The following is a 14,355-nucleotide window of genomic DNA, read 5'->3' as shown; positions in this document are numbered from 1 at the left end:
TGTTTTTTTATCCAGGCATTTGCTTCATCTAAATGGAGGCAAACAAGTCATCTGATGCTAAATTGGCACGATTAAGAAGATATAGTATATTGGCCCACAAGAAATATAACAAAAAAAAATAGAGGTTAGAATTATAACGTTTTTATATATTTGCTTTTAGAATAATAAAATTTATAAATGTAATTGATTTTTTTGTAGTACCTCTGAATGTTCCACCAAATACTGATTCAATGCGTCGTGAAAGGATCTCCGCATCAAAAAATTCATCCGACAAACGTAGAGAGAATCAATTGCGAAGATATCGTCATAATATTGACCTGCGACTAAATTCTTATATTGATAGTAAAGGTACCCATTTCAATCAAGTTTATTCTTTATGGAATGACAATATACTGACAAACATTTATTTTTATAGGTACTAATTACTTTGGATCCCCAAATAAAGAATGTTCATATTGTGGAGCAATAGTTTGGGAAGAAGAAAGAAACAACAAAGGAAATAAAGGTATACCTACCTTTTCAATTTGTTGTCAAAATGGAAAAGTCCAGCTACCTTTATTAGGGTCTGCACCTCCTTTGTTAACAAAACTTATGGACTTGCAAGGAGGATCTAAATCTATCACTTTCAGAGAGAATATGCGAGTGTACAATTGTATGTTTCAGTTTACTTCTACAGGTGGTAAAATAGACAAGACTTTAAATAATGGTGGTGGTCCTTACACATACAGAATTAGTGGTCAGAATCATCATAAAATTGGTTCGCTTCTTCCTTTAGAAAATCAGCCCCCTCATTTTGCTCAATTGTATATCTATGATACTGAACATGAGCGTCAAAATAGAATGAATGCTGTTCTTAAAGAAGAAGGAACTGCGGATCCATTAATTGTTGACCAATTGATAAAGATGTTTAATGAAAACAATGTGATTGTTGAGTGGTTTAGATCGGCAAGAGACAGGTTTCAAGAAGATGATGTCCTTCCTGTTCGTTTAAGACTCATTAATAATCGCATCACTGATGGAAGGTTATACAATTTGCCAACTTCATCTGAAGTTGCAGCTTTGATAGTAGGAGATGATTTAGAAATTACTGATCACAGGGACATAATTGTTGAGACTCAAGGAGGTGCTCTACAGAGAATAAATGAGTTATATCCTAAATTTATGGCAATGCAATACCCTATATATATTATTCCCACGTGGAGAAGATGGTTATAGAGTTGGGATTTTGCTAAGAGGAGTTGATATAAACAATGTGCAAAATAGTCAAAAGAGGTATACTGTTACCATGAGACAATTTTATGCTTTCCGTTTGCAAAGAAGAATTAGAGAAAGTTCAACATTGTGGATAGGTGGTCGTCTTCGTCTAACTTACATTATTGATGGTTATACATGCATTCAACATTCTAGGTTACAATGGTATCTTTCAAATCAAGCTACCATTAGATTTGATCTGTACAACCATTTAATAGATGCAGTTGTTGCAGGTATTATAAATATCATATTTCAGATAACATTTATCTTTAGTATCTATATAATAGAAAATTTAAATATGATAAACTCGGGAAATATTTACCTTTTACAGGAGATTCCTCGGCATCATCGATTGGAAAGCGTTTGATCCTTCCATCATCATTTACAGGAGGACCTAGATATATGGTGCAGACTTATCAAGATGCTATTGCGATATGTAGATGGGCAGGGCCCCCTGATCTTTTCATAACTGTAACTTGCAATCCACATTGGGAAGAAATAAATAGTTTTTTAAAGTATGACCTTGGATTAAAATCAAAAGACGTACCAGATGTTGGATGTCGGGCTTTCAAAATAAAGTTGGACTGCATAATGAAAAGACTCCGTTATGGGAATCATTTTGGTAGAGTCATTGCAGGTACATACTATTTAAAATTACCTTTTTATTTTACATGTATAAATCTAAGTAAAGAAGAATTGGAAACAACATGCAATGATATTATTAATTCCACAAATATTTTACTAATATCTAATTATTATTATTTTTAGTTGTTGTATGCGATATTGAATTTCAGAAAAGAGGTTTGCCACATGCTCACATTTTGCTATTTTTGCATCCGAAGACAAACCTAAAACTGGATCCGACATAGACAGGCTTATTTCAGCAGAATTACCTGACAAAGATACAGATCCAATACTTTACGAAACTATAGTCAGTACAATGATTCATGGTCCGTGTGGTAAAAAGAAAAAGGGTTCTCCTTGCATGAAAGAGAACGGATGTTCTAGACATTTCCCTAAAGATTTTTCGCAAAGGAGACTAAATTTGACGAAAATGGTTTTGTTGTATACAGAAGAAGAAACAACAAGCGCACTGCAATGGTTGGTCGTTATAACCCAGTTGAGATTGACAATAGATGGGTTGTTCCTTACAATCCTAAACTCAGCAAGGAATTTCAGTGTCACATTAATGTTGAGCATTGCAATCGTACACGGATGATTAAATACTTATTCAAGTATATTACCAAAGGTCCAGATCGAGCTACAGGCATTATTGAGGAGAATTATAAGTACGACAAAAATACAAGAAAACGTACCATTCAGGAAGTGGATGAAATCAAACGTTATATGAACTTTCGATATATCTCTGCATCCGAAGCAAGCTGGAGAATCTTTGATTTTGACATTCAGTTTCGAGATCCATCTGTTGAGAGAATGAATTATCATCTTGAGAATCAACAAAATGTTGTATTTCGTGATAATTCTAATACATTTCAGGTTGTACAAAGTGATAAGGCTAAGAGAACAATGTTCACAGAATGGATGCTTACTAATCAGAAAAGTGAAAAAGCTCGACAGTTAACTTATGTTGACTTCCCATTAGAATTTGTGTGGCACAAAGACACTAAGGTATGAATTATAATTTTGATAGATCAAAAACAAAAATTAAAGTAATCTTTAACATTGTCATATTTTTTTTTCAGATCTGGACAGAAAGAGCTCATAATGGCATCAAGATTGGTAGGATATATTATGCACAACCAACACAAGGTGAAAGGTTTTACTTGCGTATGCTTCTCAATATAGTAAAAGGTCCACAGAGTTTTGAAGAAATAAGGATTGTGCATGGTAAAACTTATGCAGACTTCAAATCAGCTTGTCGTGCGCGTGGATTGCTACAAGGTGACAGTGAATGGCACTTGACAATTAAAGAAGCAGGAAAATGGTCTAACAGTAGATCATTGCGCCAGTTATTTCTTACGATTTTACTGTTTTGTCAAGTATCTGACACAGTTGGATTGTGGGATCAGCATTGGGAGATGCTTTCGGATGACATATTGGCTATGAAACGATTAAAAGTTGGAAACAGTCAACTACAATTAGCCAATGAAGAACTAAAAAAATGTACACTTCTTGAACTTGAAAATGATATGAAAGAAAATGGCCGAACACTTGCTGATTTCCAGTTTGATATTCCAAAACCAGATCCACTAGATAACAGGTTACTACGGGAGGAATTGAACTATGATTTTGAAGCACTCATTGCAGAATATGAAGAATTGCACATTGGATTGAATGTTGAACAAAAACAGGTGTTTGACGCTGTCATTGCTGCTGTTGAAAGTGGTAAAGGGAAGTTATACTTTGTATATGGAAGTGGAGGTACGGGGAAAACATATCTATGGAATACGATCATTGCAAGGTTACGATCACAGAGAAAAATAGTGCTTACAGTTGCATCATCAGGCATATCATCGCTTCTTTTACCAGGTGTTTAAAAAAATATATTATTGTCTTTATTATAAATGTTAATATTGTTATTATTATCATTACTACATTTTTTTAATATTTGCTACGTATGTGGTGCTCATGCAGGTGGTCGTACAGCTCACTCAAGATTCAAAATTCCAATAGAGAAAGATAAGTCTAAAACTTGCAACATTAGAAAAGGAACTCACTTGGCGGATCTGATTGTAGCAACTGATTTAATTATTTGGGACGAAGCACCTATGAGTAAAAAGACAGACTTCGAGGCTGTTGACAACAGTTTTAGAGATATCATGTCAGAAAGTGATATAAAGCTCAAGGACAAACCATTTGGAGGAAAAACTATTCTTTTTGGTGGTGATTTTAGACAAATATTACCGCCATCGAAAAGGGTTCAAGAGAAGCAATTGTTTTACTCGCATCCATAAACAGATCCTACTTATGGCGCTACCTAGAGGTGTTTCGTTTGATGCTTAACATCGCGGTTGCATAACGAGAATCTGGACAATCAGATGTAGATTTCAACAAATGGATATTATCTATTGGTGAAGGTACAATTCCAAGAAGATCACTGTGTGAGGGAGAAGAGCCTACTTGGATTAAAATCCCAGAAGACATTCTTATTCAATCAGAAGGTGATGGGATAGAAAACATTGTGAAGACGGTGTACACAGATCTTTTACAAAAATATGATGATGCCGAGTATCTCAGAGATAGGTGCATTCTAACACCTACAAATGAATCAACAGATGAAATAAACTCTCATGTTCTATCTTTAGTTCCAGGAGAATTGGTTAGTTACTCAAGTGCAGACACATTAAGTCCGCTTTCGGATAATAAGGCTGCAAATCAAGATATTTTGTATCCTACAGCATTCCTCAACACTCTCCAGCTCCCAGGAATGGCTAATCATTTGGTTCAGCTAAAACGAGGAGCACCTATAATGCTTCTTAGAAACATAAACCAGAGCAAAGGTCTTTGCAATGGTACGAGACTTATAGTGACTGATTTGTCAAAATTTGCTTTGGAAGCTGAAATTATTACTGGAAGCAATAAAGGAGACAGACTCACTATCCATCGGATAGACTTTTTGTCTGAAAACACAAAGTGGCCTTTCATCTTGAAGCGAAGACAATTACCCATAAAACTTTTTGCTATTCAATGACGATAAACAAATGCCAAGGACAGACGCTGAAGAATGTTGGAGTTTATCTTAGAAACACTGTTTTCTCCCATGGGCAACTATATGTTGCGGTATCACGTGTAACTTCACGTGATGGTCTGAAAATTCTAATCAAGGACAGAAAAGATAATTTGAAGCAGCATACAAAAAATATTGTCTATTATGAAGTATTCAACAATTTGCCACAATGAAGCTTCGTCAAAAGGTAAGAATAAAAAAAATCAAAAAGTTATATTATTATTTTTTTATTGTTTGTAAACAATTACAATAATCAAACAAATGCAAACTTTGATTGTCAAAGCCAAATGATCCAATAGCCCAAATAATTTTGGTACTACATACATGTAATCAACTGTTTTTTGCATCTGTGTATGTAATTAAATGCTCTAATCTTTTCATGTAGGTTTTTGGTGCAGTATGTGAAGCGCTTTAGCCATTAAACAAACCCAAATGATGTTAGGTAGGCTCGAGAGTACCCTTGAAATTAGTTTAACTACAGAAAACTGTTTTTGCTTGAAAATTATATTAAACACTTCTTCGGTATATAATAAAAAGTATCATTTGTAGTATGATTACATGATTAGTTATTAATCATGATCACATAATCACATTTTGTAATGAGAAGAGAAAGTGTCTTGGTATGATACGTTTGTGTCTTGAGGGTCATACACTCATGCCTGCCATGCCTATACTAGCATCAGTCCTTGCTAAGTGTAGGAACTGGTATTCATTTCCAGCTAAATTCAAATTTTTTAAAGATTTTTGTTCGACAACAATTTATAAAAAGTTGGATGTCTACCTCCATGATTTTGTAGGACTTGAAATGAAAAAAAAACCTAAAATTTTGAAGACAGTCCCAATTGTTGACTATTGGTTTTAAGCTATACGAGCTGTTCGACCGCTTTGACTTGAGTGGTACATGATCTTAATATCTGATGATTTTTCCTCTTTGCAGATCAGTAACATTGCTAGCATTTGGTTTCTATCCCTATTTTTTGTCTATCTTTGCCAATCGGTATTTTGGAGATGAGATGGAGCGGTGTAGGGATTGATGAGTGGTGAATAAATTAACAGTTTTGGGTTATAGGAGGTGTTTCAGCCCATCTCTTTGCTGTCTTTCAAGGGCTGCTCAAAGTTCTTGCCGGGATTCACACTAATTTCACTGTCACCTCCAAGTCTTTTGATGAGGATGGAGATTATGCGGAGCTCTACATGTTCAAATGGACAGAGTCATTCTTTTTTGCTATTGTTTGGGTTGTATTGCTGGAGTGGAACTCGCTATATCTTAAATTTATTTGACTTGAAATTAAAGGATATTATGATGAATACTTCCAATTGTTTATGGCATGTGTGGTCTGTGTCATACTTTGTTTCAGTAGCTCTATATTGACAATATGATCCTTAACTACCCTGTAGAATCCATAGTAGGTAGGTACCAGTTGGCCAAATTCGAGGTAATGTTTAGTATGTAATGTTTGATTGGATTATTTGAACTTCGGAGGTCGAAGATGTGGCAATATATATTCAATTGTACATATCAGTTAGTATTTAGAATGATTTGTTATAGGTATATTTGTTCAAGTTCAACGAATTGTTGTCTAACACGAAAATGCTTGCTCTTTATTTCATTTGATATTAAACCTCACAAGTCAAATTAACATGCCTAAAACTAACATGTCTCATTCGATATGAAACATTAGACTGAGAAACAAAGAAATCACATTTCCATCAAGTAAAAGAAGTGTATAATTTTATGAAAAATTATGTCCTAACAAGACTGAAGTAATCCAAAGTACAATGTCCAAACATAGAGAAATTAATAACTTAATATTTTTGTTCACTAATCAAATTCAATTACGAGTCAATAACAGCCATATTTAAAGTTCGGCATGTCTTGGGCTTTTTCCACATGGATAGTAATTTTAAACCAAATAGGCAAATACTACATTAGATCCATAATAGATCAAAAAAAAAAAAAAAAAACTAATACATGCGGAATTTCACCAAACAAGGACTCCAAAAAACAAGAAATTACCTAAACAAAACTTTAGTTCGGCAAAACAAAATATACTAATATAGGCAGAATTTCATCAAACAAAGACTCTAGAAAAAGAAGTTTCATAACCTACAAACTGTAAACAAAACTTAAGTTCCGGATATATTAAGTATACTTAAAGGTCTATCAAAAACTCTTAATTTCTATCTTAACAAGAATTTTGACAAACAAGGACTCCCATAAAAAGAATTCACCTAAAAGTCAAATTCTACTCATGTTAAAGTTATAAATATCTATATGATTGTAAAAACATAGGCTCCATCGACCTTTACTACTATCAAGGTAAAATTTTGCAACTTTTACTTATTTTTTAATTCACCTTTTCATATAAAACAAATTTAAGAATTATATTTCTTTTCGTCACATATTTTTTTGCAGCTTAACAACATGACTAACAAATATCATGCAATAAGCAACATCAACAGCACAGATTCAGATACTCCATGGAAGCTACAAGTCAGAGTCGTACGTAAGTGGGACGATCTTTATGCATCAAATCTTGCTATCAAAAGTAAAGATATTCTATTGATAGATGAACAAGTAAGCCATTTACTTTCTTCATGTGATTCAAACACAGTCTTTATTAAAAGAAAATTAATAATGCTAATTACCATTTAATATCACAGGGACATGAAATCCAAGCCATGTATCCGTTACACTTAACAAAAACATTCAATAACCATCTTGAAGAAGACACGGTAATAGTTTTGGAAAATTTCACAGTTATTAAAAGTGACAAAGGTTTTCGTACTGCAAATCATGACTTCAAACTTGAGTTCAATGATAAAACAATAATCAAGGAAACCAACAAGCAAGGTGTTCAAATACCAAGGAACATGTTCTTATTCACACCTTTCGAAGACATTCATTTAAGAGAAGACAACATGGTACTCACAGGTATACTTCCAAACTGTGAAAATAAATGTGATTTTTAGGTTAAAATAACAAAACAAACAATAACTTATTTTGTTATATTGCAGCTGTTGTCGGAATGCTACTTAATGTCAAACCAAAAGAAACGTCAATTATCAGAGGCGGTATTACAAGACAAAGGCGTGACATTATACTTGCAGATGAGAGGTATGAATATTTTTTAATTAAATCTGCTATATGAAAAACTTTAATACCCGTTGACTCATTTTTTTGTGTTAAATGAATTTTTCTGTGTTAAATGCAGATATAGAACAATAAAAATTACTTTGTGGGGCCATACTATGGATCAAATTCCACATGATTTTGACCGTTCACCAGACAAAATATATGTCTTGATAGTGACGTCCACTTTTGTTAAAAAATTTAAGAGTAATTACTTCTTTATACATATAAATAATTTTGGTTTTGTTTATCAAAATAAGTTACAATACTAGCTAATATTTAAACCTGGCCAGGTTATTATCTCCAAATCAACATTAAGCTACCAAGATATATACAAATCTTGAAATTCCAGAAGTGGAATCCATTATAGAAAGGTAAGATTTATTTAAGTTTTTTTTTTTTTTTTTTTTTTTTTTTTAATGTATAGATAGACAACAACGTTTACACCTTATTTTAATCATTTAACATGCAGAGTCCCGGAAATCAAGACGGAAGCAGCAGAAGTGCAGGAAGGAAATATAAATTCAATCCAAATAAAAAAAGAAGATGAGTTTCAAACCTTGGCAGAAATAATGGATTTGGATAACACTGTAAAGGTAAGAACTACCTATTTTACTTAAAAAATGAAATTAGAAAACAATATAAATGAATTAATTTTATTTGTCAACAGGAGAAATCATACATGTGCAAAGCAATGGTTTCAAGAGTCTATAATGACAACGTCAAATCACTGTGGTACTACAAAGCGTGCAAAAATTGTGTCAGTGGACTCGATCAAATCAACAATAAATTTTGGTGCAAAAGATGCAAAAAATTTCCAGAAATTCTCAAAAGGTATCATTTAAATTGTTTTTTTTTCTTATACATATACATTAATTTAATACATTCACACAACAGGTACAAGGTCAACATTGTGATTTCAGACAAATCAACATTTGTCAATGCAGTTGCATTTGGAAATATAGCAAAAATAATGCTCAAATATTCAGAAAATTAACTCTACAAAATTGGAGAAGAGGTATTGTATTTCTCATTCAACCAATTATACTGAAGTCAATTTCAAAGAAAAATTATCTTTTAATTTTACTTTGTAAAGGATAACAAAGATATGGTGAATCAAATATTGCAAAGTCCTGTCGGGAAGGAGTTTGTTTTCCGTATAAAGGAATCAAACAACAACAACAACTATAGCACAAAAGCATTCACTATTTTATATGTCGTTCCTGAAAGCATTGATCAAGAAGAAGAAGTATGTAAACCTATTTATAATATTTGTTTAATATTATCTGATACATGCTACTTTATTATTATATGTTGTTTCATTTTTTTTATTTATTTAACAGAAATCAGAATCAAGCAAAACATCTTTGGAGCTATCAACCCCTGAGAAAACTACTATGACACCATCACAAATTATAGATCTCACGGAAAAGGTATTATTCAACTTAACTACCATATCTTCCACAAAACAATTATTATACCACTTTTTAAATTTTTTGGGTTTCACATCTATTAATGCAGGAATCAAATTCAGATCAATTCACACCAACAAATTCAATAAAAAAGGTAAATTCATTCATTAGAAAAGTAAATTTCTAACTTTCATTAAAATTACCCAAAAAAATTAACAATATTGTGTGCAACATTTAGGAATGGAAGACTAAAAAGACCATTAAAACAGAACTTCCAGAAGAAACACCAAAATAAAAAAAAGCTTGCAAAAGCTTGAAATTTAAGGTAAACAAACTACATGATTGAATTTATTTCATTATAGTGCTATAATCCATTTACAGTTAAATAATTTATTTTCTGATTTAATTGTTTCAGAAAGATGAGCTTGAGGAGTGATACTCAGTAGCTGCATTAATTAGGAAGTCCAGAAACAATGGATTAGTATATTTGATTGTTAGATTTTCTATTTTTTTTTTTTTTTATTCTGGATTGTGCTTGAATACTAAGTTTTGCACCAATTTCTTTTTCATTATATTGTTTTTGATTCATATCATTTCAAGCATTTTATCATTTAATGTACTTTGGTTAAGTTACTCAATTCTATTATACCATTTACGTTTGATTGAAGGCAGATATAGTTCGTCAATTTTAATATTGAAGATAGTTTATATTTTAAACCAATATCAGTATGTGTATCTTCGAATATAGGAACTTCAATTGGTGGTTTAGTTAGTTGCTAATTACATTAAAAAATGAGTAAAAAATATATAGAATAGAAGAATCAGAAAAAAAGAGTAACAATTAGAGAAATAAGAAAAATTAGTAGTGTAGCAGACTAACCTGAGAATTTAATCATAGAGAATGATGAAAAATACCTTACTGATAGAAGCAAATTTTCGATGTATATCTTTAAGTATTCAATTCTTTCAGTGTCATTGCGTGAAGCAGTACTAGACGAGTCATCCACATTCATCCTGCTTTGTTGTAAGGTGAATCACATGGGAACTAAGATTAAGACTGAAGTAATGGTTGATGAAGCTCAAAATTTCGAGGTTTAAAAATTGTGAAGGGAAAAGTGTACTAATGTACCATTCTCATGGATAAAAGTGGCAGGATTGTTGTAGTTTCAGAGTCCCCCATCCTACAATCATTCCATCGGGTTTCATGTCGAGCCCAACCTTCATTAGCCTTAGTCAAGCCCATCTCAGAATCGCATCATAAGCATGAATGCCAAAGATTGATAAAGTGGACATGATTTAACACGTAGTTTCGTGACAATCACCAAATCAAGTTCCTATATGACTATGATGAGACAATGTACTTCAATGCACTTGATTTTTTTTTTGCTCCAAAAGCATCGGCATTGATATTCTTTTTCTTTTTAATAAATGGTAACCGATAGATTCACTTACATGCTGATTTAGCGACATGTCTCTAAAGTAATCCCTGCCATACTTATCCAAGGATTTAGGAACGTCCCCGAACGTAAAATCCACAATAATGATTTAAACCGATGAAATCAAAGGATCCCTTTATCTGCTCCTATTCATTTTTCTTTAAAATATGGCAACCGAGATCCAATAATCTTCCTCATAACAGCAGGGTATCTCCCATATACAAGCGGTTCCAAAACACAGTAAAATGATTAAGAAGATATAAGGTTATCATTGCTTACAAACTGTAAGGAGATTGGTTTAATATTGAGGGAGAGATGAAAATAATAATAAGGACTAATCTCAACTGCTTATGTTCATTCATATCTCCCTTATCAACCAACGAGAAAATCAAGTGTTCTTTTTCTGGCAAATGTCACGTGGTGAATTAGTCATAGGCTCAAACCAAAATCCTAGAAGTGTTATTCCTATCTGGCCTCTTTGCTTTTCCTACAAATGAAGCATAATTTGTTAATGCCAACTTTCTTACTACAATAGTAGAGTCACCAAAATCACTATTCTTAGTAATTCTCATGGTCCAAGGATGTACAAGAGGATGAAGGGGAGAGAAGTAAAACCCGGTGCGTTGTTACGTATAAATGCACCTTCGCTGCTGTATCACGAAGAAGATAATGTGAGCACCAATGTACGGTTACGTCGTTGAGTCTCCTTTTGTACAATTAACACCAAATGGGTAAGAGCACCGCCCCGGTGGCATCATCTCGACACTATTTCCACCGATTGTCCATATGTTCGGTTCATTGAAAGTCATCCAAGTGTTTACTCTGTCTCCAAATTCTTTGAAACATACATCAGCATATGCAGTGAAATCCTCACTGCAATAGAACCAACAATAAAGGAGAAGACATTTAGACTACCCCTTGAACCGACAATCGTCATTCTTGTGCAAGTGATGGAATAATTACATGAACTTTGGGCTCAAGTAACCTTCATATTCATTCATCTTGGGGGCCTGTGGAATATCGAAATGGTTGAGAGTAACATGAGGTTCAATTCCTCAGAGGATCAATCAGGAAAGAAGAGAAGTTTTCATACACAAATGGCATGAATGAAAGCCTATCATTGTTATTTCACTAATACTTTCATAGTTGTGGACTCTTTATCCGATACAAAGGGAAACAATGATATTCGAGCAAAAAGTGACAAGTTGATGAATGAGATTGTTGTAATAATTCAAGCCTTTGGGGTTGACAGCTCCATGCCCATCTACAAGAAAGGATATTGCAAACAAGCAAAGTTGAAAATACATTCAATTAACAAAGAAATGAAGTAGTACTGACTTGAGTAATTGGAATATAGTGGGCATACCAGGAATGAGCCTAGACCAAAAAATAGAGAACCTATAGGCTATGGACGACCTTGATCACGCTATGGAATCCCATATGCGTTGAAAGAAGCCCTCGCAGGGAAGGATGCGAAGAATCTTGGGAATGACTCAATCGATTGAGTAGATACAAGTACAGATCATCCACTTGCAGAAGTCAAATAAGGTTCAGGACCAAACTTACAGGGCACTTGGTCAATCAGGACTTTGAGCAGACCCACCTCCAATTCTTCACTACTAAGGCTTCCCGACTTGAAATATTCAGAGGACACCTAAAACAGATGAGCCCTTTGTGTAAACTTCGAATTTGAATTCACTTTAGGAAGTAACGCAGTTAAACGTACGGTCCCAAAATCAGTGTTGCAGATTAGGCTAACCTTCATTCAAGCAAACACCATTTTTCCTCAATCGCTCTATACTTTATGCTATGGTCGACCCAGCAGTCCCGACAAAACCCCATTTCCCACAACTGCAAATGGCTTCTTCCAAGTACAAAAGTATATCGGGTAAAATATCTACACGACATTTTTTGTTCTTATTAGCGTCCAGATTCCTAACGAGAGAACCAGATCTCAATCCATATTCTACATTTGCAATCTTCTTTGCAATCTGTACCGCCAGCTCATCCCCCTCTTGCAAGATATGCAATTTGTATGTATCCTCCTTCAACAACTTCCCCAAGTAACTATCAGTCCAATTAGCTTCAGAAAGATCGGTCATCACAAAAATGTGAATAGGGAGATTGCCATCTTTCCGTAAAGACTCCAATTTTTGTTCCAACCCAAAAAAAGTAGACTTCCAGTGGTTCTTGAACTATCCATCTAGCAATCTAAGCTGCGTACAGAGGAAAGGATCCTTTATTTTCTCAATGCCAAACTTTTTCCCGGAACTTATAATCTCAGGAACAAATGTAAGTGCAACAAGCTTACCAAACGCATAATTTATTATGTGGTCTCTTGGAGCATCATGGATATCAATATAAAGCTCGGAACCTTTGTACGGCGAAGTAAATAGGCTTCCAAAAGCCAAAATAGTAGCTGATCCCCCTTCAGAACCAGGTCCAAGTTCCACATAATTAGTATATACCCAAGAAGTAATGGCTGAAGACATTTAGGAAGGCAGAATCCAGGTATAAGTACTGGTCCTCCCTGCAATGGAACAAGCCAAGTTAAACTTTGACAACAGAAACTTATACCTCACAGTTAAACTAAAGGACAAAAAAGACTAACCTTTTTTTCCCTCCGCTCCTTATCTCAAGACCTCGATATAGCATCACGGACTAAATTAATTTATCATGGAAGAACTTCCTTTGGAACTGATCGACCCTTGACAAAACTTCCCAAGTGACCAGCTAATAATAACTCGGCAAATTGACTATTGCTTTCATCCATTATATCATTTTCTACATCATTCTTTGCAGGTCATTCTAACATTATACCACGCACCTCTGCCTCCTCGACTGCGAAAAGCATTCTCAAAGAAGATGCAATGTTTCCTTCTTCATCTATCAATAAAATAAAACACAAATAAGTTGCAACTCATTAAGTTCTAACACTAACTCTCTACATCAGTAATTAATTTAGTCAAAGGCGAAATTTATTTGATCACAGATTGTAAAGATGATAGATGGCAGCATATAAAAAAAAAATCGTAATAGGTGAAGCCTAAATAAGTTAAAGCATGTACTTCTATGAGTGATGCGAAGTTCCTGAAGACTCATCCTCTGCCTTTCTAGCATCTTTGCCTTCTATGTTCTCCATCATATTCTTCTCTACAAATTCATCACCTTTCCCCTCTTTCTTTGTTGTCGCATTACCTTCACACTCCACAATAATTATAAAAGTCTGCAACCATGAGAAGATTAAACCCCATGATGGAATAGGCAAAAAAAAAAAAAGCGAAAAAAGAAAGTTACCTCATCATAGAAATTGCCGCGACAATCACAATGATCTGCACTTCTTTGTGGTGGCTCATGTAGCATAAAGGCACCACCTTTCTCATCTTGCTCTTCCCAACATTCCTCAACCGAAAGCAAATAACACCCACTTCCTTT

The 14,355-nt window shown here is 33.9% G+C and overlaps 1 protein-coding gene and 1 long non-coding RNA gene across 11 annotated transcripts; both read right to left on the bottom strand.

Moving 5' to 3' along the window:
* Positions 1-10,661, bottom strand: LOC147476988 (uncharacterized). 9 transcript variants are annotated; one of them, XR_015209489.1, is made up of 7 exons: positions 10,614-10,661; positions 10,365-10,498; positions 3,930-4,005; positions 2,568-2,674; positions 1,799-1,835; positions 1,574-1,645; positions 1-330 (listed from the first exon to the last, which is right to left on the bottom strand). XR_015209489.1 is itself a non-coding variant. In XM_086584886.1 (6 exons), exons 2-6 carry the CDS (start codon positions 10,495-10,497, stop codon positions 1,630-1,632), a joined length of 369 nt encoding a protein of 122 aa, XP_086441012.1. In that variant the 5' UTR covers position 10,498; positions 10,614-10,661; the 3' UTR covers positions 1,193-1,629. The 9 variants fall into 9 exon arrangements, 1 of the variants encoding a protein (XP_086441012.1); XR_015209487.1 differs by having other exon boundaries at positions 1-323; XR_015209488.1 differs by having other exon boundaries at positions 1-317.
* A 1,457-nt stretch (positions 10,662-12,118) lies between these two features.
* On the bottom strand, positions 12,119-14,124 carry LOC147476987 (uncharacterized). Of its 2 annotated transcripts, XR_015208942.1 has the most exons (5): positions 13,989-14,124; positions 13,532-13,806; positions 13,232-13,450; positions 12,287-13,136; positions 12,119-12,184 (listed from the first exon to the last, which is right to left on the bottom strand). It is a non-coding gene; the product is annotated as an uncharacterized LOC147476987 (long non-coding RNA). The 2 variants fall into 2 exon arrangements; XR_015208941.1 differs by having other exon boundaries at positions 12,287-13,450.
* Positions 14,125-14,355: the final 231 nt, after the last annotated feature.

This window comes from Coptis chinensis, chromosome 9 (assembly GCF_015680905.1).
Source record: "Coptis chinensis isolate HL-2020 chromosome 9, ASM1568090v1, whole genome shotgun sequence".
Lineage (NCBI taxonomy): Eukaryota > Viridiplantae > Streptophyta > Magnoliopsida > Ranunculales > Ranunculaceae > Coptis > Coptis chinensis.
Note: the sequence above shows the minus strand (reverse complement) of the source record. Positions and strands in the feature narration are given on the sequence as shown.